The sequence below is a fragment of the Zerene cesonia genome, chromosome 13, assembly GCF_012273895.1.
Source record: "Zerene cesonia ecotype Mississippi chromosome 13, Zerene_cesonia_1.1, whole genome shotgun sequence".
NCBI classification, from domain to species: domain Eukaryota; kingdom Metazoa; phylum Arthropoda; class Insecta; order Lepidoptera; family Pieridae; genus Zerene; species Zerene cesonia.
Genome location: NC_052114.1, coordinates 477754 through 500797, shown reverse-complemented (window position 1 = coordinate 500797; position 23044 = coordinate 477754). Strand labels below are relative to the sequence as shown.

Here is a 23044-nt window from a genome sequence, read left to right as displayed (position 1 = left end):
CTTTTTCTTAAAATATGTTCATTAACATAAAGTTATTCGTATAAATTAAAAAAAAAAGATTTTTTTTTTACTTCAGCACCATAGTTGATATTCTTGAAATAGTTATTAATTGAAAACATTTAAAAGTACTACGCATTTCAAAGTACCTTATAATAAGCTAAATAACATTTTTTGCGTACCTACATAGTTGTTTGAAATATTGGTTTGGGAAAGTTAGGTAAAATGCAGTTGCATTATATTAAACCTTAGAATATTTAACACAGAACTGCTTTAATAAGGGTATTAAATAATATGGACGTGACGTCTTCATTATTTTTTCAAACAGACCGATAGTTATAGTGTCAGTACCGCCCCCATTTCGCGGTTTCAACACAGACGTTCAAATTATAGGTTATAATACAACATCATTTACTGTGTTTTTAAATAGAGCAGTGCTAAACGTATCGATAAAAATATCGTTGTATTTTATTTTATTTTTGTAATGAAACAATTGTTCTTTGTTCCTTCTTGGTAAATAGTCCAGTATGGATAATCGTTGTAATGCATTTTGTTTATTTATTTCTTCGCATACTTACACCTTTTAATCATTTTAACCGTGCAATTTAAAATCTTTTCGAACTAGATGTTTTTGTTGAGATGTGTTTGATTATGAATAGAGATAAACCCACACTTTCCTTATCTGAATGAGAAGATTGTTTAATTAACTAACCAACTTTCGAGTGCATAACATATTTTAATGGTATATTTATTCGGTGAGCCATGATTTGAGCCTTTACATACGTTGTAAATTATTCTATTCTTCACACTACAGTACCTATAATATACTTTCATATGAAATTTTTAATCCCAAAGTTAACATTGATGGTGGACCGGTAAATGAAAGTGTTAAGATGTTATTAAATTATTTGTTAGAACTGAACAGATTTGGCTATTATTCTTTATGCAGGTATATAAGTATATGATACGAGTAAGTTATGGGTCACTGTTCATTTCTGTATTATGCGCGAACTCTGGTTGAAGTTAGTATTATAGGATAAATAATACCAAATGCTGAATTACCGAAAATTGTAAATCAATTAAATATTTATACAATTGAAAAAAAAATGCTCAAACTGATATTTATATTATTAGAAAAAAAACTTCATTTCAAAGGATCTACTATCATTAGCGTAATAAATGTCCCTTAGTGTTTCAGTATCAATACATTCTCTACTAGCCCTTAAAATATTCTTCATGACGTTCTAATAAAAAATGTATAGAGCAGATACTAAAAAGTGTTTTCTATTAAACCCTGTATTTGTTTGATTTATTTCAAGTCGAGGGTTGCTACTTTGGGGCGACAAAGTGGCTTATAAATGCGAGGCGAATTCTTTTCTTTATCATTCATATTGCTTTCCTTCAACCAAACATCATGTTAAAAAAATTTATCAACAGTTTGGAAGATCCAGAAAAACCACTATTCGGTCCAAATTTTTGGATCCTCAAAAAAGTAGGTTTAATTCTCCCAAACAACTACAAGGGCAAAATTTTTTATATATTCATGCATGAATTAGTTACATTGTTCGTGATAACTCAATACATTGAATTGTATATCGTGAGGTCAGATTTTGAGCTTGTATTGACCAACCTGAAGATTTCCATGCTGAGCATTGTATGCGTCGTGAAATCCAACACATTCATCCTTTGGCAAGATAAATGGAAGCAAGTCATCAAATACGTCACTGAAGCTGACCATTGGGAGAGGCAAATGAAGGACGCTGTGAAAGGACGAATAATTGACAAATACACGAGTTATTGTCGCAAATTGCTAAATTTCTACTGGGTATTACTCGTGATAACAGTGACTACCGTATGTGGCTCACCGCTCTTCAGATATCTCTCGTCATCTAGTTACCGAGAAGCATTGCATAATGGAACTGAATTATTTCCACATATATTTAGTTCTTGGACACCATTTGATAAGTATCACTCGCCTGGTTCATGGATAACAATGATCTTGCATACATATTTTTGTCTCGAAGGCGCTGGCATTATGGCCTCTTATGATACGTGCGTTTTGGTAATCATGATCTTCTTTGGGGGAAAATTGGATCTCTTGAAAGAAAGATGCAAGGAAATATTCAAGGACGTTTATACAGAAGAAGAAGTCATCGCTAAAGTTAAGGAACTGCATGAAATTCACGTTTCGCTTATGAAGTAAGTACGATAATCTTTAAAAACACGATTGCACTGTGAATCTTAATAATATTCACATTCTAGGTACACAATATAAATAATCATTCAAAGAATTATTCAAAATATCCACATGTAACCTAAAAAAAAATCTGATTTAATTCTTATTACTTTTCAACCTGATAAAATCCGACTTTACTGTCCATTTGTTTCTCTGCTTGTTCAATAATAAGCAATGTTATGCACTACAATATAAGTAATATCCAATATAATATGTCATCTTACGGATTCTGGCCTGAACCCTCATAGGAGACCTGTGTCTTAGCAGTGGGAACATATATGGGCTGATGATGATGATGATTTCATCTTAAAGGGATATCTCAGCATTTAATATATATAAAGAGAGCAAGCCTGTGCTTTATATTTTTAGATTCTGTATCTAAGAACTTGTAACTTCTTTTGTGGCTACGATGAGGGTCGCATAATCTGTATAGATTTAACCCTCTCTAAATATAGACTTAATAAAGAACTTCATATAGACAAGCTTGATTTCCGTAGTATGAAGTATTTTTATGTGTAATCCAGAAAATATTTATTATTTAATAATAATTTTTTTTTTCTCTACAAAAGCAAATATTACCTAACATTGAATTATACAGTAAACAAATGAGCTATACAAAGATTACTTAAAGTTTTAATAAATACAAATTTCCTTTTATTTAAATTCGAACTCTCTTGCAAACGTTTTCCTTTTGCCTTTGCCGACTTGCGGCTATACCATCTCATTTCGAAAACCATTCAGAATACTATATAGTATTCTGAATTTTATATATGTCGTAACCAGACACCAACACTAGATTAATTCTCTGGATATTTATCCAACTATATTATCCAACTAACTAAAAGCAAACAAATTTAGTTTTTTTGGATATTAAAGAGATTTTATTGTAGGTAACAAAAACTTCGATTTCCAATAACACATAATGTATACATTGCTCCAATTTAATAAAAAAGTAGTGTATCTGTAATAAATCAGAGAAAAAAAGAAAAAAGGAAAAATTAATTTGGTGCATTAAGCACATTATAAGAAGAATAAAAGTCATCTGAAATGAGTCATTGCATTCTCTTTACCCATGCTGTAGCATAGTAATAATACTAGAGAACTTTATTTTAATTTTACATGCATTCTTTGGAATGTAAAATTAGAACAAAGATGCATTTTTTAAATAATTCGTTCAAATTGCGCTTCTAATCAGATAATTGACCATTTCGTGATCGAACTTGTTTTGATTCGACATTTCATCGACTTTCGCAACGCTCTCAATATTAAAACCGATATGATATTTTAAAATATATACACATTCAGGTCAATACAGATTCTTATTTTATATACATTATATCTAATAACTCCTTTCCTTTCACTATTTTACAACACTTTAAAACTAAACTTGTCTAGTATTTTAATTTGGAAATTTTTAAATGTTAAAGTTAAATATTTATCGATTATCATTTATTTAACAATAAACGGGGCTATAATAATGAATATTAATAAATTTCGTCATCAATTTCAGGGGAAAACATTTATTAACATTCTTTTCTATATGACCAATTACAAATTAATTATTGTTTACAAAACTCATAAAAGTAGGTTAAGCATTATAACAATCGGAAATGAAAATATATTCTATTATAATAATATACATTATTTATATTTTCTATTAGATTATTTATTAAGTTTTATCATAAAAATATGGTTTATTTTTTGAGCTACAAAATAAATTCGCTTTTAAATACATCACTAATTCATTTGTTTATCTTATACTTAAAATGTACACCTTAAAAGATAAAACCTACTTATCGAAAAAAATTAACCGTAAATTCGTGAAAGTATCGATAAAATAAAGGCCGCATGCACTAGTTCGAAAAGTTTTTTTAACGCACATCGTTAACTTTCACTGTAAACAATAATTTGTTTGATATTTATTTAATTTAAAAGTTCAAGCATATAATTTTCTAATAATTTTTATCATGCATCCCTGAATTAAATGCTGTAAAATATTTATTTAACGATAAATATTCAAGCCAAGTACCTAGGTCATTTATTTAGATTTTTTTAATTTTAACAATAGCAATTAGAGTAATTCTGAAAAACATTTTCATATTTTTTACAGATTATAAAATATGATTTAATCGCTGAAACCAATCTAACGATACCTTACATTACCTATATAACCTAGGGTTCTCTAATAAAATAATATTTTTATTCTACAAATAAAAGAGGACAAACCCTTGAAAGGGGTTATAATAATATGACCAATAAATTTTTACCTTAAAGTAATAATATAATAAGTAGGAAAGGATGGATGGACTGGATATTTTAACACAAGTTATGCCTAGCAATAGGAACGAAGTCTCTAAACAAAATTGTATACAGATTATGGTGAAATAAATAAAATATAATAGTTTAAAAAAACTATAAAACACGCTTTAACAAAAATCATATTTTGCAAATTGAAAACTGGAATAATTTTATCAAATTAGTGTATTGTCATCGGTCCTCAATAAATCTACAAAGTTTGAACGAAATCTGGCCGTTTAAAGTGGGTCAAAATCGCGCCCAAAGAAGTCAGTTACAAACAAACAAACAAACATACAAACAAACAAACAAACAAACATACAGGTGAAGCTAATAAAAAGTGTGTAAAAATCATTTTATCTTTTAATGCCATTTCCTATTTATAAAACTATATAGAATCATTACATATGTAGCACGTTTATGAGAACCGTAATCATATTATAGAATAAAAAGATTATTCATAAATTAACATTGTACAAGTAGTCATGAAAATATTCTGAGCGCAGAGTATTTAATCTTGAAACTGGAAATTGACACGAAAATGTGATACAATCAATATAATTTAATGTGTATATTATACTTTTCAAAACCTGCCAAAGCAATATAGATTTTCAATACATAGGTATGCTTTTGTTTCAGATATTCGCGAACATTCGATTCGCTTCTATCGCCGGTTATGTTTTTCTACGTTGTGATTTGTTCCCTTATGCTGTGCGTAAGCGCTTTTGAATTAACTGTAAGTTTATACCCTAAGAATTATCATAGAACTTTCTAAAAAAACCTTTAATATATAGGTATTATCACTACCTACGTAGTATAAAGCAATGTGTATGTATGTATATATCTTTAAAATTACACAACGTAATTTGATGTTTTTTTAATAGGTAGAGTGATTATATTGTGTATAATAAAATTTATTGAACTACTATATAAACACGTGCGAAGCCGCGGGCATAAGCTAGTATTGGGTAAAAAAATCGAAAAAAAAAAGCCTTGGGAGCTTTCGACGAAAACGATAACAAAACCCTTTGAGATATTGTAACAAAATATTATTTGGTGTGTTACTTACTACTTATTACAATCATATTGTAATAATAATTGATTACAATTATATTATATATAACTAATCTGCTCTAATCAATTCTTCTTGTGTGCGAGCTAGCCCAATTTGTGCCGAAGAATTTTCGACTTCCAAATTTATTATAATATTTACCTGTTTCATGTTATTTTTTTCCAGTCGGCCCCAGACACAACTCAACTACTGCTCACGGCGGAATACCTAATATTTGGAATAGCGCAGTTATTCATGTACTGTTGGCATAGCAACGACGTCTTAGTGAAAGTTAGTCTAGAATCAAGATTACTATTTATCTTAACATTCAGTTAAAAAAATTCATTATATAAATCGTAGTTTGATTTTCTCGTGTTTGCCTATATAATTGAAATAGGAGTATATGATCTTCATTTGACATAAATATAATTTTTAAAATTTTTAATTACGTATTTAAATCGTTTTCTTATCATCACCATTTCTTGTCTCATATCTCTATAATTCAAAATGTGTCCTTCTAACATACGCCTGCAAAGATTGCATTGCTTCGTCGTTTGAATATTATAGACATGTTTGATTATTATAGTAATAAAAAATATTAGACTACCAAATCTTTCTATTAATCACTAAAAGTCTTATAGAATAATTTGCATCTTATTTTTTTAATGCAAATGCTAGACGCTTTTTTAAATCTCCTATCACAGATAACATAATACTGTACTAGCTCCTATATTATAATCACGACAACACGTCAGCAATTATACATCTTGTATTATAATTTTATAGAGTGGCGACGTAGCAAGCGGGCCTTACGAAAGTAAATGGTGGAAAGCTAGTGTTACTGAAAGAAAATATGTTCTCACACTGGCTGGTCAGCTAAAAATAGTTCACATATTTAGGGCTGGGCCATTTACGAACCTAACGCTTGCGACTTTTCTAGCGGTAAATATTTTAGCAAAGTTTTTACTTTGCTGGTATAGTATCTGTGGTTTTGTTCATTGTTGATAGACAATTTGCTATTTTTTAATTAATGCATGTGCTTACTAAATTGCAGGTTTTATTAATTTTACATGTGTTTTGTCTTATGCATCTTCTTTATATTTTGCTTAATGCAATATGTCCGTGTGTAGCTTTCATACCCAGCTAATTGGAAATTACACATTATTAAATGTTTAGGCCCTAGATTATAAAGCAATCTGAGATTCGAGCATAATATTATGTATGAATATAACATGTTTACAAGTTCTATTTATTTTTTTAATTTCAGATTCTCAAGGGGGCATACAGCTATTATACATTACTAAAATAATTACTATTCAATATAATTATGAATGTACCTACCAATTTTATTGCTTTTAAGTGATTGATACGTGTATTTCTTTAGGCTTAATATTTCGACAACATAGAAAATAAAATAAAATTAGAGAAAAAATAATGTTGGCATTAATCGCTTATTGCTTTCTTGTTATATAAGGCAAGTAAATGTTATGTCACACCCTTAAAATATGTATTAAAATATAAGATATCTGTAGGCAATTTAACTATAATAAATTTAATAAATAATAGATTTTTGTTTCGATGCAATAATTACCCCTAATCTGTAAGAAGTTCGATTATACCTACATCCTATAAGAATCAAAAACATACAAAACATCTTAGTTTAATTTCATTTTTTTGAAGTTATTAGAAACAATAAAAGATGGTGATTTGTGTAATTGCCACTATGGTCCATTACGAAGATTCGTCCTTTATATCTAAGAAAACTAGCTTAATCAATCGTGAATTGTAAAGAAGTAAATGTTTGAGTTAGTGTAATATGAGCCTATAATTTCACTCGAAGCATGTCAAGCTTGTCATACTGCATGATTGCCCAACGTTTATGCCATACAGTTCAATATCTCAAAAGTATGTTTTCATAAATAAATGATTAAAGATAGTTACGTACAAAATTTTCAAATAAATAAGTAATATTTTCCTTATGTAATAATTTAGTTCATATTTTTACTCTATTCCCATAAGTGTCAAACTGTTAACTCTGAATCAGTCTATTATTTTTCTTGTCTGTGGTCTTATTTCTGTTCTCGCGATTACTCGCCTGTAATTCGTATTTTCTAATTTATTTTTCACAGTAATTATTATTCTCGTCGTATTTTAAAACAGAAGTATACGAGAAAATCAGTCGAATATTTTAACTCGTAGAAGATAACTTATGAATAAAGATCAGCGTATAAAATAAAAAGTCTACACCCATGTAAATAAAATGCAGCCCGTAAAAGTTCAATAAACTCGAGAGAAGGCCTTCAAGAAATGTCAGAATTCGGTTTACGTTGTTGCTTGTTCGTTTATTGGCATTGCTTAGTGTATTGAGTGATTTGTATTGAATGCATTTATTAAATTAAAGAAAAAGTGTGCTATGGAAAACCAAAATTCACCAGAACGTACTGTACCAATACAATATGTGCGTGCTTCACGAGCTTTTCGGCAATTTAAAAACCCGCCCCAACCTCATATGTGTATACAGGATACAATAAAAGATTCTACGGAGAAACTGTTTATAAATGTGCTAGGATGGCAGAAAATCGCAAACCCCAAGCAGTATACAGATCCAATACCCTTATATGGCGGTATGCAGGTTAGTTAACGTTATTTGAAAGTCTTTGTGCCACTTCTCTTTGTATTTGCGTTATTTGTTTGTGTTGGTATTTTGTTAAAGAGGAATTGATTTTTGAAAGAAATGTATATTTTTAGATTCATCAAGGGTGTGGGCCAAATAGCAATAGACCTCCTTTATTAGTATTTGCTGTGATGGTGAACCCAGACATTTTAAAAGCTAATGGGAAAAATGCTTCAAATCCAACTGTAAGTAATTTAATTTTTTTATTATTTTTTAAATAGGAAGCAATACAGTTTAATTTTATAAAAGTGTGGTTAGGTAAAATTTATAATTAAAATTAATGATTGTTATCAAGAAATATATATGATAAATAGACATTAATTATATTATTGATTTTGGTTGGTGTATTTATTCAAATCCCACTTCATAATGTAAGGGGGGAAAGCTAGTTAATTATATCTTGGCTAAAATCAGATGTTTTATATGATCTCTGTCTCCCTATTATTGGATAAATTTGAAAGCATTTTCAAATTCAGATCAATGGATTTCGAATTGACAAGACTCCTAAAACTAAAACAAGCATTTAAAATTTTCGGTTTTTATACCTAGTAAATATTCATATTCTCTAGAATAGGCTGGTGCCTGCGACTTTGTTTGTGTAGACTATACACAGCTGAAAGCATTCAATAAAATTGGGTTTTTATTTCCAGATTACGAATATTAAAAATCAGTAGAAAGCCCCATCAGACTGAACAACATTTCCTAAGATATCATTTCTATTTATGTTATAATGTAGCTGGTCTCTTAAAGTTCCATACCAGGTGTTCCAGATTTCTTTAAAGTTATACTGATTGAATTCAACAGAAAATGCTCATCATATGTAATAATTTTTGTTATGGCACATTTTTTATATCTCTTATAGTTAGGTGGTCTGTTGCGGTCCTGCATCATGTGTTCCAGTTTCTGCAATAAATGACTCTTTGACTCTTCATAACTCTTTCATGACTCTTCAATTATTATTTTTTTTTTAATATATACAATGTACAGATAGTTTTTTCTTTACTGTTTTATTATATGTATAGAAAGAAGTAAAAAGCCTTCATTCTTTTAATATTTATGGTATATTAACATTAGGTGACCTGGCAAACTGGCAAACATTTTTGCCAGTTAGGGCTATACTAAATTGACAATCAAGTCTCAGATGTACCATATAATACAAAAAAAATCCATAAAAAGGTCAAGATGGCCTAGAGGATTTTAGCTATAACAAAAGATTTTTTACATGTAGAAATTTAGAATTACTTTTTTCTCTAAATTGTTTTAAATTTCTTATGTCTATCCTTTTATCTACAGGATCGAGAGGCGCTAGTCAGTCTGCTGTGTGATTTTGTAGAGGCAATGAACCCAGGGTTGGTGCTAGCACGGAACCCAGTTATATTGAAGGATCGGGATTTAGCAGGCGAGCTCAAGGACGTTTGGCTTGCTGTCCAGACTAAACGGGAGAGAGAGAAGGGCATGAGTCAGGATGTAATGTATAAGGTTTGTGTGAGACATGTGTAATAAGCAGTAATTATTTTATGAATAACAATGTAATATGTTAGCAGATATGGGAATTAAATTTGAAATGTTTTCAATTAAAAGATAATTTAATTTTTTTTTTTTTTTTTTTTATGTCATAGCGGGCCAACATGAGCTGGTGGTTCGCCTGATGGTAAGCGATCACCACCGCCCATGAACATTCGCAAAGGTAGTGCCTCTACGAATGTGCTGCCCGCTTTTATGGGATAAGGGAAAAGGAAAGGATTAAAGACTGGAAAGAAGGAATGGACTGGGATGGGTGAAGAAAAGGAAATGGGCCTCCGTTTATAGTATCAGATTTGTCATAAATTCTTAAGATATCTTATCCAGCTAAAATATATAGAAAAATGTAACTAGTGAAAGTCTGAGGAGATAAATCCAAACTGAAACTTCTAGTTCATTGTATTCAAAAAAATACTTTTTAATTCCAGGTCTATGACATAGATGGTATTGGCAGTGATGAAGTCAATGAAGAAGACAGAAACGGTAAGCAGTATGATGGCAACTCTCCGAACAAAAATCAGAATTTTGACAAGAAAAATGTGAAATCATCTAAGCAAATACTCATGAATGCTGGACAAAAATCGGAATTCGACTCTGGCATGAATAACTGCCAATTGAATCAAAATAGTACGACAAAGGACAATAGATGCGCAAACACTGATGCTGATACGACTTATTGCACGCCGAAGTATGGGCAAATGGTTTCAAGCAGAGAAAATCACAATCAAATCAATGATATACAACAAAAGTTCGCCGGCAATGAAACAAAACCTTCAAGCTCATTCAGAAAAGATTGGAATTCAGTGCACGGTAAAACCGCACAAAGTTGGGATGAATTCTCGAAGCGGAATGTGTCTCAAATGAAAACGGAAGATGGAAAGAAACATAAAAAAGACAAAAAAGAAATGAGCAACGGCAAAGCCCATTATGATTTTTTCCCAGTATTCGGCAACCGAAATAACCAAGAAGTAGCAGAAGACAGTATAAAACAAGATATTAGTAATGAAGACAATTCTAAAATAATAGTAGATCCAATGCAGAAATTAGTTCTGCATTCGACTGATAATAAAATTTGTGATAATAAATCAAGTGCTCTCAGCTCACTTAGTTCGTAAAGCTTTTTATAAATAACTTTTATATGGCAGTTGTATGGATTGCCTGTGTATAAAGATCCTCAGATCCAGTTCTGCAAGTCAAAAGTGTCCTCATGTTGTAAAAATTATCCATGAAAGAAAAAAATTTTTGGCGCCAATTTTTGTGGCAACTGTCAGACAGGGGTTCCTGGTCTGGTTTATAATTAATGCTTGTATGTTGACAATTTATATGTTTAGAATTAGTATAGTGAACAGAATACAGGACTAGTCAAGTTCTTTTGGACAATACATATGCAAACAATTTTTAAAAAGTGGACAATTGACATTGAAATCTCACAATGATCTTTTTTTTTAATAATTGTCAAGTTTAAAAATTTGTAAGTTGTCTATATACATATGTATTTTTTTTCACTGGCACAAATAATGGCGATTTTATATATGGACAGTATAGCCGAGAAGTATACTCTAGGCATGTGTATAATATTGAATGTGTAGACTTGGGTTTTATAATTATAGTTTTTTGATAATTAACAGTGATGCTTTGTTTATAATGCGTAGAATATACACAATTTAATGTGTAAAAATAATACAAATCCAATATTGCATTTCTATTGTATAATATTTAAGTTCTTGATTTAATTTAACAAACACTTTTTTTTTCATTGGTTACTTGAAAACACCACGGTTTTTTTAACCGATCCTCGTTATTCTTTATGTATTTGATAGGAGTTTGGGAACATTTGGTCCCATTTTAGAATCTGGAGTGGTTTTTTCCCTCTGGGAACACCATTTTGGTTGAAAAGATTAATGTTTAATTTTGTTGTACCATCGCGCATCTGGTTTTATATATTAACAATAAACTGTAGTAAACACTGGTAATTATCAAAAAAAAAATGTTTGTGGAACATGATTGAAAGTATAATTTGCATGCTTGTGTATGTTAAGGGTTGTGTATAAAGATAAAATATATTTGTGTGTTCGATTATCTGACTGAGCATTCGCTCAATGTTGCTATTGATAAATTTATACATTGCTATATTTTCACTGTTGCCAATTTGAAATATTAATAATCGTTGTTGATACGTTGGGTATCTACTCGTTTTTTTTATCGCCAATAGGAATCTTCCAGAAATTGAACCAACGGGCTTTGAATTGAAAGTCTTAAACATATGTAATTAACCAAGCTAAGGGTTGTTAGTATTGCATAATTGTGTAGTTTTCATTCAATGAAGAAATAATTCACATAAATTGCCACAAATTGAATAGATCAGTTGTTGTATAGTAATTATTTTTTTTTATATATTTTAAAGGATAACATACAATTCTCATGAGAAAAATTAAGACTAAAGAAGGTAATATAATTTATTATACCTATTCAATTTATACACAAATATGTAAAAGGATTTCAATTCAATATTTATGTTTAAAGACCAATATCCTAAAGCTTTTACCACTCGCTTTATGCTAATATTTTGTGCACAATACATTTATATGATCGCCATATAATTAAGATGGCGATAAAATAAACGAGGCATAATATTATATATTTCTTGCTCATATTTGTTCATAATTTTTATAAGAACATAGTCTTACATATGAGTCTGTTATCTGTATATTGGTAAAATTATTAACATTGTATGATATATCAAATCATATTTCATAAATTTTTTGAATTCGAAAGTTCGATTGGATATTTAAAATTTATCCCATGGCAACAAATATATTCTAAATTTGAAAAATGAACTATGATTGAAAATGACTCATAGACTGTATTGACATTGACTTGTATCAAATACTTATATATTTGATCATTAATGATCTCAAATATTATAATCCAAGTGATGCCCTTATTGTAAATTCCCATCACTGCCAAAGTATGCTTGATGTTGCATTTAATATTTCACATACACGGTTTTGAAGGTTCAACTCATCTATCCTCAAATATAAGAACCCACTTTAATGATACTTTATAGATATGGGTATGTTTGAAGATAGATTTTATTACCTTGTACCTATTTCGTGTTTTTTTACCTCTTGTGAATAACTATTAGAATAGATGTGTCATAGACTAGATTGATTGATTTTTTTCACTTGCAATAATTATTGTTATTGGTTTTATTTTATTATGATATTATGGATTTAAGAAAAATGTTTAAAGTAACATATGATGGAATATATTAACAATGATCCTGAATGTATATGTCATTTTGATAAATATTCTTATTTATTAATTTTTTTATAGCATCAAAATACTTTATATAATTTGTTTTAAGTTAGAATTAATCAGATCAAAAGGCGAGATTCGAACCCGAGAGATCAGGCTATCCCATGGTACGCCAAACGACGCTGTTTCGACTCCCGCCTTATGTTCGTTTTTTTTCTATTCTGAGAACAATTTTCAAATATTCTCATGTTGAGTTTCCAAAAAAAATTTGTCAATTTTTTTTTTCCGAGTGGCTGATGCTCTATCATTGTATACGCAAGTTATTATTCTCTGCTTGATATTAATTGCATTTATCAACAATATATTTTTTGACATGTAATTTTAATGTTTAGATTTTATTTTCATAGATTCGGAAAGGTATTCTTTTTCTAAGGATGTGTAGCCATAGCAGTATCGAATTATTATTATTGTTCCTTTTATTGATGTATATCTATAGTTTTGAGAATATATTAGATTATTTAGCCTCGCTAGTCTTATAAGGAATGCATTATACCAAATGTTTATGTGGGGTAATCATGGTGGTGCTTTATTATTAAAGTGCATTATTTTTATTTCTTATTTTTCGATAAATATCTTATATGATCAAAATGAATGACCAATTATTAGGGCTAATAAATGTTATAAAGTTATAAATATTTATTATATATTCACATGATTTTATGTTTATTTTTATATACAATGACAGATTAATTTGAATGTTTTAATATCAAAAGGAAATGTAGTATATGTGTGCTTTTGTATTATTAAAATTATGGCACTTTAAGAATTTTAAAATAACTCTTTTCTGAATCTTTTGTGCACAAATTTAATTAATTTTAAATAAGTCTTCACTGTATCATAATTATTACATTTGGTATAATATGTTCGTATTCGCAATATGTTATGCAATAAACATATTCTCATATAATTAAAGTTTAATAGTGCTATATCGCAGTTAGTATTTACTTTGAAGCTAGACTGTTTTAATGTACGTCGTACCTAATAACTATAAACGAATAAAATATCGGATCTCTTGTTTACAGTATTTAAATTACATGTCATTTACAAGACTGGTTTTTTGTTTTATTATGATACCTAATCAGTGTTTCCAGTATCTCTATGAAATTTTATACAAAAGTAATCAGTATTATATTTTCTTTTTATATTCATACGGGTAGTGTATAAATTCTAGTAATGATGACATTAGCGAGTTTTCGGCTAACATCAAAATAACAGTTAAGCAGTTAGCACAGAACACCTTATAACCTTTTTCGCAATTCTGTCGGTGCAATTAACGTTATCAAATGACAATTCCAAATATAGCTATATCTTACCTATCTACCACTGATAAAGTTTGTTTAACAGTTAACTGAAGATCATAATGTATGAGATGGAGAGAATCAGTAGTCTCGAGAGAACACACTGTATATGGGAGAAACGGTTGTAAAAATTAACGAGTACCTCAACATATTGCGTTCTTGTAATATGCTAGAGAGTACGTAAGTAATATAGGTACTACTACTACTATTTACAAGGACTTAATCGGAAAAAGTACTCGTGTTCATCATTCGTCGTAATTAGTATATAAGTAATAAAATAAAATCGCTACTAGTGTGTGATAGAATAAACTACTTTTTGCAAAATATTGTTTATGGATGAGTCGTTAGTAGCTGTGCTGCACGGTTTCACCCAATTACAAAGGAAAGTATTTCTTTAGCTTATGTGGAATATTATTTGCTTAAGGCGCTTTTTTTTAATATTTGACGAACGAATGAATTGATTTGTATGCAAGAAACTTAAGTACAGTATTTCCTTTTTACATAAATTTAAGAGGTCACAATATATTATTTCTATGATACATTAATGGACGCTAAATTGATTTTAAACTTTGAAAGAGGGTGCTGCAATTCTGCATAGCTATCTGCGTGCTATCCATATTATTATAATACTCTTTGGGAGGCCCATATCCTTTTCTTTACCCTTGCCAGTCCTTTCCTTTATTTCAATCCTCTAATAAATTATTTCTTAATCCCTTTCCAATTTGAGGTCACCAGTCCATTTCTAGATCGAGGTCGATTGCAGACCTTACGCCTCTCCAAATGTTCATGGGTGGTGGTAGCACCTACCATTAAGCGACCCACCAGCTCCATTGCCAAATATGACATAAAAAAATGTATCTGCCAGTGCCAGATAGCAGGCAAACGTTACAGTATAGATAGGTTATTTTATTGACATTTACTTACAAACATGTGGCTCACCCTGACAGTTGACAGTTGACACTGACGAGTGTCGAGTGATAGATAGTTTTTAAATTTCTATGTCAGTAAATTCTTGTTTATAAATTTTAAAAGAAAGCGTGGCTTTATGTTGGGTAATTAATATATGATATAAATATTGTTACATCCCACAAAGAACCTTAAAAGGTTCTGATCTGAGCAGAATTATATTTAAATATAGATAGTGGACAAATGAGTTATACTAATACCGATACATAAGAAAAATTTATAGGTTACGATAGAATTATGAGTTATCGTGGTGAAAATAATTATAGACCTCGGAGAGGAAGAGGGTACAGAGGTTCTAGAGGTTACAGAGGTTCTCGCAGACCCTACGGCTATGGCGCTCCAGGTGGAAGACATAGTCATAGTGATAACAAAAATGATTGGAAAAGCGATGAGACTCCCGCAGCAGTCCCTAGAGGCTTAACGGAGAAAGAGATTGGTGTCACAGAATACGTTAGCGATCATAAGGGTTTTAACGGTATTATTAAGTCTAGGTAATTTATATTTCTGTCTATACAGCTCTATATAGTTCCATAATGGTTATTTTATATAAGGTAGATTGGTTTAATAGTGAATTAATAATAATATGAAAAATTTAACTTTCGTATCATAACCAGATAGTCCCATAATGCTGAAATCTTTAACCTACATTTATATTAAAGAACCTTTGTAGCTTAAATTCCCATAACTCGTCAGATTTTCAGACTTCCAAGTGTCGGAAGTGAATGAAAATGGTGAGATAGCAAAGCTGACGGATCTCTCACCACCAGAGCCTCCGGAGGATGAAACAGTTTTGGAAGATGAGGATTTACTGTTTAATAAATACAACCTCGAAATACTGCCTATGGAAACATGGGATAGGATAAATAAACTTGCCATGAGCAAGGGTCCAGATTATGATACTGTTGAGGTAAGTGCTGTAGTGTGCTAAATAAACATAATAATTGCCTGTTTGTCAAGTCAAGATCTATAGGATGTTTTTTTTAATGTTATTAATTATACATCATTTCTTTTTGTGCTCTGCAATAATATCAAATCTCTATGGCTCAACAATTTAGTGTAATACTTTGTGTATCAAAAATATCTATAGTGTATGGCATTTTATAAAAGATTTGTTTTTACCTTAATCAAAATTATGAGTGTGTTGACTACAGAATGTTCATATATACCGCTATACAAACTAATAGTGTATTTATTTAATCCACTACTTACTACTACTAATCCAGCTCTTATAAATACTGTTTGTGTGTTTCAGGTAGACGTCACAGGTATGTCCAAAGAGGACAGGACAAAGATACATGATGCTGTGAAGAAGGCGTTTGGAGATGGGATTGTGGGCAGCACAGTCACTAGGGATGAGAAGAAATATTGTACATTTGTTAAATATAGGAAAGGAGGTAAGGATTTATATAATATTACAAATTTTGTATAATCTTAAATTATTTATATAGAGCAATGAGGCTGTCTGTCCCTTTGGCATACCCTCAAAAATTGCATAACAGATTTTGTAGTGCTTTTCACCAATAGACTCGGGTGCATTACAATAATCTTTTTTAAATACACCATCTTATTAATTATTGCAAAACAAAAATTAGCACATGCGGAAATAAGAACATATATTATCACTAAATATTTCCAGTAGAAACATGAGATATGATATATAAGCTTTTATATTAATATATATAGTTTGCCTCATAAGATTTCCAAAGTAATGATGTAATTTAGTTGGGACATTAGTTTTGCTGTTGTTGTTTCAAGTTGAGTTTAATGAAAGTACATATTTAGTTATTTTTCAATTGGCAAAACATATTATAAAATCAAAAGAAAAAAGTGATGTTATCAACACAAATTTAAATCATGAATTTTAATTTTCGTTTCTTAGTACATATTTAAATCTTACAATGGGATGTCACAAAGTCCTGTCCCCTGCCCGTTCTCACACGTCACATTTCGGTGTTAATATAACCCCTCCCTTAACATGTCACATAATTTGTGGATGCCTTCTAGTATTTAAATAACTAGCAGTCCGTCCTGGCTTCGCCTGTGGTACATATATAGCCTATATAAACTTCCTCAATAAAAGGGTTATCTAACACTGAAAAATTTTTCAAATGGGACCAGTAGTTCCTGACATTAGTGAGTTCAAACAAACAAACAAACTCTTCAGCTTTATAATATTAAGTATGTATGAAATAATTATTGCAAATCGATATGTTTTATTTACAGTACGCGTCGATAACAGAGTGAAGTGGGTGTGGCCGGGCGAATACGTACGTTTTATCGTGTATAAAGAGAACTGCGACACTATGGAAGCTGCATCTCGAATCATTAAGCAACTTAGAATGAAGTATGTACTAATAATTATGGACTTTATTTATGGTGTGTTTTTCCTACCCAATTTTGATGGAAATAATAACCTAAAGGTCGAGCCGTTCTCGACTTTTACGCTCATTTAACATTTGATGATTATTTCAAATATATATATAGCAGATTGTGTTCCTTCTGGACGCTGGCAATCAATTGCAAAATGCATTTAGAAGTTTTCGGTATTTATTTGTGTATATTAATTTTCCAGCGCAAGTCTGAAACCCTCAAATGTGGGCTATGCGGGTACGAAAGACCGCAGAGCCAAAACGTCACAGTGGTTTAGTCTACGTAAAGTGGATCCTAGGAAGATAGCCGCAGCCTGCAAGGGTTTACACGATATTAAAGTCGGCAATTATAGTTTTAGCGACGTTCATTTGAGGTTAGGAATGCTGCAGGGGAATAGGTAATTATTTGATGATATGTTAAATTTTATATGTATGTGTCTTATAATTTTTTTCGTTTTTAATGTAACAAGAGAAGTGTGCATATGCACATTACTTGTGTGTTGGTAGATACTTAGTTGGTAGATAAAAAGTTAATGTAATGTGTATACATCACATTGTACTTTTTTTACCCTCACCCATTGTAATAATAAGTAAAATTTTATTTTATATGGAGATCATATTAAGTACTTTGGATTAAAGACACTTTTTAGAATATCAATTAAGTCATAAATATCTCATATATAACGCATCAAATGAAATATTAAATATGCAGACCTTACGCCTCTACAAACGCTATATAGCCAACTTCAAAACAATGCGAAAGTTCACGAGCGGTGGTGATAAGCTCAGTTGTCCGCTATGAAAATAAAAATCTGCTTAGATTCTCGCAGGTGACTGTACTGATATTAAAAAAACCTGAAAACTTTTCCAGATTTCGCATATGCCTCCGCAACGTGACGGAGTCGGACGAGGTGATCGACAACGCGTGCAGGCTGTTGCAAGAGAATGGCTTCATCAACTACTACGGGTTGCAGCGGTTCGGCTCGAGGAGCAGTGTGCCCACGCACGTGGTCGGCCTGCACCTGCTGAAGGGGAACTTCGATGAGGTGCGTCGGTTTGTCGGTTGGTCTGTCTGTTCCAAATAGCCACCTGTTGTGGGTTGGGGTAATGTAATTGTGGAAAAAGCAGTGGTTCAGTGGTGAGGGCGTCGGATTTAAATGGGAAAGTCGCGGGTTGGAGACCAGACGAGCGTGCAGGTAATAAATTGATTTTTCGATTTATCCGCGCATGTGAATGATATCACCCTTGCCAGAAACGGTGAAGGAAAACATCGTGAGAAAACCGGCACGTCCGAGTATCAAAAGTTCGACGACGTGTGACATCTGCCAACCCGCACTTGGCCAGCGTGGTGGATCATAGCCTGAACCCTCATAGGAGGGCCGTGTACCAACAGTGGGAACATATATGGGCTGATATTGAATTAAATTGTATCATTAAAGGAATATAGATGTAAGTGGCTAGGTTTATGGACACCTGAAAATAACGGGTGTATCGATTAGTTGTGTTCAAATGTAATTATCGATTCTTCCTAATTACAAGTATTAAACAATTCAGTTTTGAATTAAAATTTTATTAATATTTTGTTTATTTAGAAGTTTTTAATAAATGTCTATATTTTCCTTTATTGTACCTTATACCGTTTTGAAATCATATTTTAAGGAATTTATGCACTTTACGAGCAATCCTATCTACCTTATTAATGACATTAGATAAGCAACAGAATCTGATGCATTTAGCTAGTTTTTCCAAAGTTAACGGTAATTATCGTTTCAAAGCTTTCTAAAGGTACCTTCTTTTTTTCACCAGTCTATTCCTTCTTTCCAATCGTCAGTCCTTTCTTTTTCCCTTACCCCATTAAAACGGGTAGCGCATTCGCAGAGGCACTATCTCTGCTCTGTTCATGGGCGGTGGTGATCGTTTACCATCAGGCGAACCACCAGCTCAGTTGCCCGTTATAACATAAAAGAGCGGTTATTGTTACATAGACAGTAACAGAATTTGATAGCTTGAGTTAGTTTCGCCAAAGGCGTTGGTAATGAAAGGGATGAGGAGAGGAATAATGCATGGGTATGAAAACGGATGGGCCTCCGGCTCTTCTACTCACCGTACGAAACATGCTATTACACACCGGTCTTCTGTGGGGGTGTGGTACTTGGCGAACTGGCCCAATTCGTGTCGAAGCGGGCTCGACTCCCACATACAACTGTCATAACGTCCGCCAGGCGATCCACTGCATCCTGGAGGAGCGTCCGGGGCCGATGGCGGGCGCGCTGCGCGCGTTCCACAGCGGCGGCGGCGCGGCGGGCGCGGGCGCGGCGGCGGCGGCGGCGGCGGCGGCGGCGGCGCTGGTGCCGCGGCGCGCGCCGCACTGCACGCCCGAGGCGCGCCTCATCCACGCGCTGGCGCAGCGCCCGCGCGACCTCCCGCGCGCGCTCGCCGCGGTCAGTGGCGCCCTCTATATTAACCTCTAATTTCTAAGTCTTATTTAAATTTAAATTGTTTACTTCTATCTTAACATAGAATTCAAATTGTTTATTTTTATCTTTGTATCAAATTTAAATTATTCGTTTCTTAGCATCATCTCAGCAAAATTCAAATTATTTACTTCCAAGTCAAAATCCTCAAATTCAAATTATTTACTTCCACGTTAACAACTAGTTTATTCAAATTCGAATTCAAATTATTACTTTCTATCTTAACATCAATTTCAAATTCAAATTAATTATCTCTGTTTTAATATCAAATTCAAATTCAAATTATTCATTTCATTCTTTAAATGATTATCTTAAGTTATTTGGTGTCTGAAACACTCCTATTAAAAAGAAATGCCTCGTTGCCCATTGATAAGAAAGTTAACCCCCGCGTCCACTAGGGGGTATGGGGCGGATGAAGTACTAGATATATATCATCGGTGTTTGTATTTCACTGGAAAATTTTGAAAGGATAGATAGAATTTGATTACGAGGTGGATTAATCGTCTAAATAGAAGAAATTCGATTGAGGTGAGGCTGAAGTGGTTTCACGGTTAGCCAAGAGGCTATCCTTTGTTGCTAATGAATAGGCCTTATCTCTTATTTATTTCTAATTAAAGATTCCTTTGAAATGTATGTTATGATAGTTTCATTATGTATCTGTTATATTAATAATCAATTATAAACCCCCAGGTGCCTCGAAACACACGTCTATTATACTTACACTCGTACCAATCTCTCATTTGGAACAAAGTCGTATCCGAAAGGCTAAAGCGCTTCGGATATAAGCCTTCGGTCGGGGACTTGGTGCCGCTTGAGGAAATCGAAGAAGGTAATATTATAATAATCATGTTCTTAGGTAAATTTTTCTATATTGTTGCATGAAAGAGACAAAACATATAAGATATGCTGTAGAGGGAGGTAAAAGATATATAATTTATGAAGTATATTGATCTGTCCCTTATACTAAGCACAAACACTAGTTTCTATTAATAATCTTACTCGAAGGAACAAAATACATAGCAATTTATTATGGTTAAAAACAAGATTATGAAAGTGTATTTAAATCAATGGTGTAATTATTGATAAGGTTATAGACTATTATTTTTAAATAGCTCTTGCTATCTATGCGACTGCTACACGACTTTTTCCCGGTTTTTCTAATATAAATCCGGCCTTTCATCGACCCTTTTCCATTTAAAACCAGCCTGATACTGATTCACAAATATAAAAAATCTACAAGAATAGGGATGGTGGAAAAACAGTATCTTATTAAGGGATGCAATTTTTACCATAATCAGCTACTTATCTCTATAGTAAAATATAAAATTTCATGTCTCAATGTTAGTAATCGTACTTCTCCGAAACGACTGGACTGATTCTCATGAAAATTTCCTGTGCATATCGAGTAGGTCTGAGAATCGGCCAACATATATTTTTCATAACTAGAGGTATGCTGGGTCAGCTAGTATTATTACAACTAACGAGTCATCTACACTTGGTGTGAATTGAAATCTTGAATTCCATCAATTGCCTAATAAACATTTTTACATTCCAGAGACTGTAGAAGAGGACGACTCGAGCACCATAGACGACATAGAGCAAGAGGAGCAAGATAAAACCACAGACAAGAAAGAAGAGAAGAGCGTCCCGAAAAAGATCCCTCGAGTCAAAGTTTTAACCCAAGAAGATATTGATAGCGGGAAATACACGATATTTGATATTGTTCTGCCTCTCCCTGGGCATAGCGTGGAGTATCCGCCGAATGTTAAGGAGATTTATGAAGAATTGCTGACTAAAGATGGACTGACCCTGGACATGAAGCATAAATTTAAGTCAGTATTTTTTTTGAACTAGTTAAATAAAATATTATGATGCATGTAATCCTACTATCTAGTATCCTATCCTACTATAATATTATAAATGCGAAATTTTCTGAGGATGTGTGTGTGTTTGTTGCTCATTCACGCAAAAACTTGAACCGATTGCAATGAAATTTGGTATGTAGACAGCTGGACAACTCGAATAATATATAGGCTTTTAATCCCGATATTCCTATGGGATACGGACTTACGCGGGTGAAACCGCAGGGCGTAGCTAGTTAAATTTAATCATCGAATGATTTAGCCTATGGGATCACACTTAGTTTTGAATTGGTATGGTCTATTTGAAAATGCGCTTCGGTTAATCACATACCGTTTTAATATAGTGCTGTTAAACTAAGTATTACTGAATCATCATCATCAGCCCATATAAATGTTCCCACTGCTGGGAAACGGGCCTCCTAAGAGGGTTCAGGCCATAATCCACCACGCTGGCCAAGTGCGGGTTGGCAGATGTCACATATCGTCGAGCTATTGATTCTTGAACATGCCGGTTTTCCTTCACCGTTTTAAGGAGTGGTTATCCACATGTGCAGATAAATTGAAAAATAAATTTTCGGGCGGCGGCAAAATCGGGCGAACCGCCAGCTCAGTTGTCCGGTTATGGCATAAAAAAAAATCCATCCATCCATCCATCCATCCATCCATCCATCCATCCATCCATCCATCCATCCATCCATCCATCCATCCATCCATCCATCCATCCATCCATCCATCCATCCATCCATCCATCCATCAACTGTTTCGTTTCGTTTATCCATCTTATAACATACTTGTAACTGTTTCGAATCCCCTGGTGTTAGGGAGTACTCGGTGTGCGGCGGCTACCGGGCGGCGCTGGCGCGCGCGCGGGCGCTGAGCTGGCGCACGCTGCGCTACGACGAGCCGCTCGCCGACCTGCAGCTCGCCGACGCCGACGAGCTGGCCGGCCGCCGCCGCACCGCCGAGCTGCCAGGTGCGTGCGC

The 23044-nt window shown here is 32.6% G+C and overlaps 2 protein-coding genes across 2 annotated transcripts in view; both read left to right on the top strand.

The window, feature by feature from the left end:
• Nucleotides 1-1411: 1411 nt before the first annotated feature.
• On the top strand, nt 1412-14109 carry LOC119831132. Its single transcript, XM_038354392.1, has 9 exons — nt 1412-2196; nt 5168-5264; nt 5766-5870; nt 6366-6450; nt 6823-6848; nt 7981-8211; nt 8328-8438; nt 9547-9732; nt 10203-14109. The coding sequence occupies exons 1-9, from the start codon at nt 1412-1414 to the stop codon at nt 10887-10889; spliced, it is 2313 nt and encodes a 770-aa protein (XP_038210320.1). The 3' UTR covers nt 10890-14109.
• A 1258-nt stretch (nt 14110-15367) lies between these two features.
• LOC119831478 (pseudouridylate synthase 7 homolog) overlaps nt 15368-23044 on the top strand; it is a 9621-nt gene continuing 1944 nt past the window's right edge. Inside the window, exons 1-10 of the mRNA XM_038354855.1 lie at nt 15368-15847; nt 16050-16263; nt 16609-16750; nt 17580-17700; nt 17929-18123; nt 18597-18771; nt 19948-20166; nt 20890-21028; nt 21755-22031; nt 22883-23034. Coding sequence (XP_038210783.1) covers nt 15594-15847; nt 16050-16263; nt 16609-16750; nt 17580-17700; nt 17929-18123; nt 18597-18771; nt 19948-20166; nt 20890-21028; nt 21755-22031; nt 22883-23034 — 1888 coding nt within the window. The 5' untranslated portion in view covers nt 15368-15593. The remainder of the gene's footprint in view (nt 15848-16049; nt 16264-16608; nt 16751-17579; nt 17701-17928; nt 18124-18596; nt 18772-19947; nt 20167-20889; nt 21029-21754; nt 22032-22882; nt 23035-23044) is intronic.

Excerpts from the sequence above, each read along its gene's own strand:
- LOC119831132 (XM_038354392.1), top strand. The coding sequence starts at position 1,412 with ATGTTAAAAAAATTTATCAACAGTTTGGAAGATCCAGAAAAACCACTA. Across the intron at positions 5,265-5,765 it reads TAAGCGCTTTTGAATTAACT|TCGGCCCCAGACACAACTCA; the intron begins GTAAGTTTATAC and ends ATTTTTTTCCAG. Across the intron at positions 8,439-9,546 it reads AAAATGCTTCAAATCCAACT|GATCGAGAGGCGCTAGTCAG; the intron begins GTAAGTAATTTA and ends TTTTATCTACAG.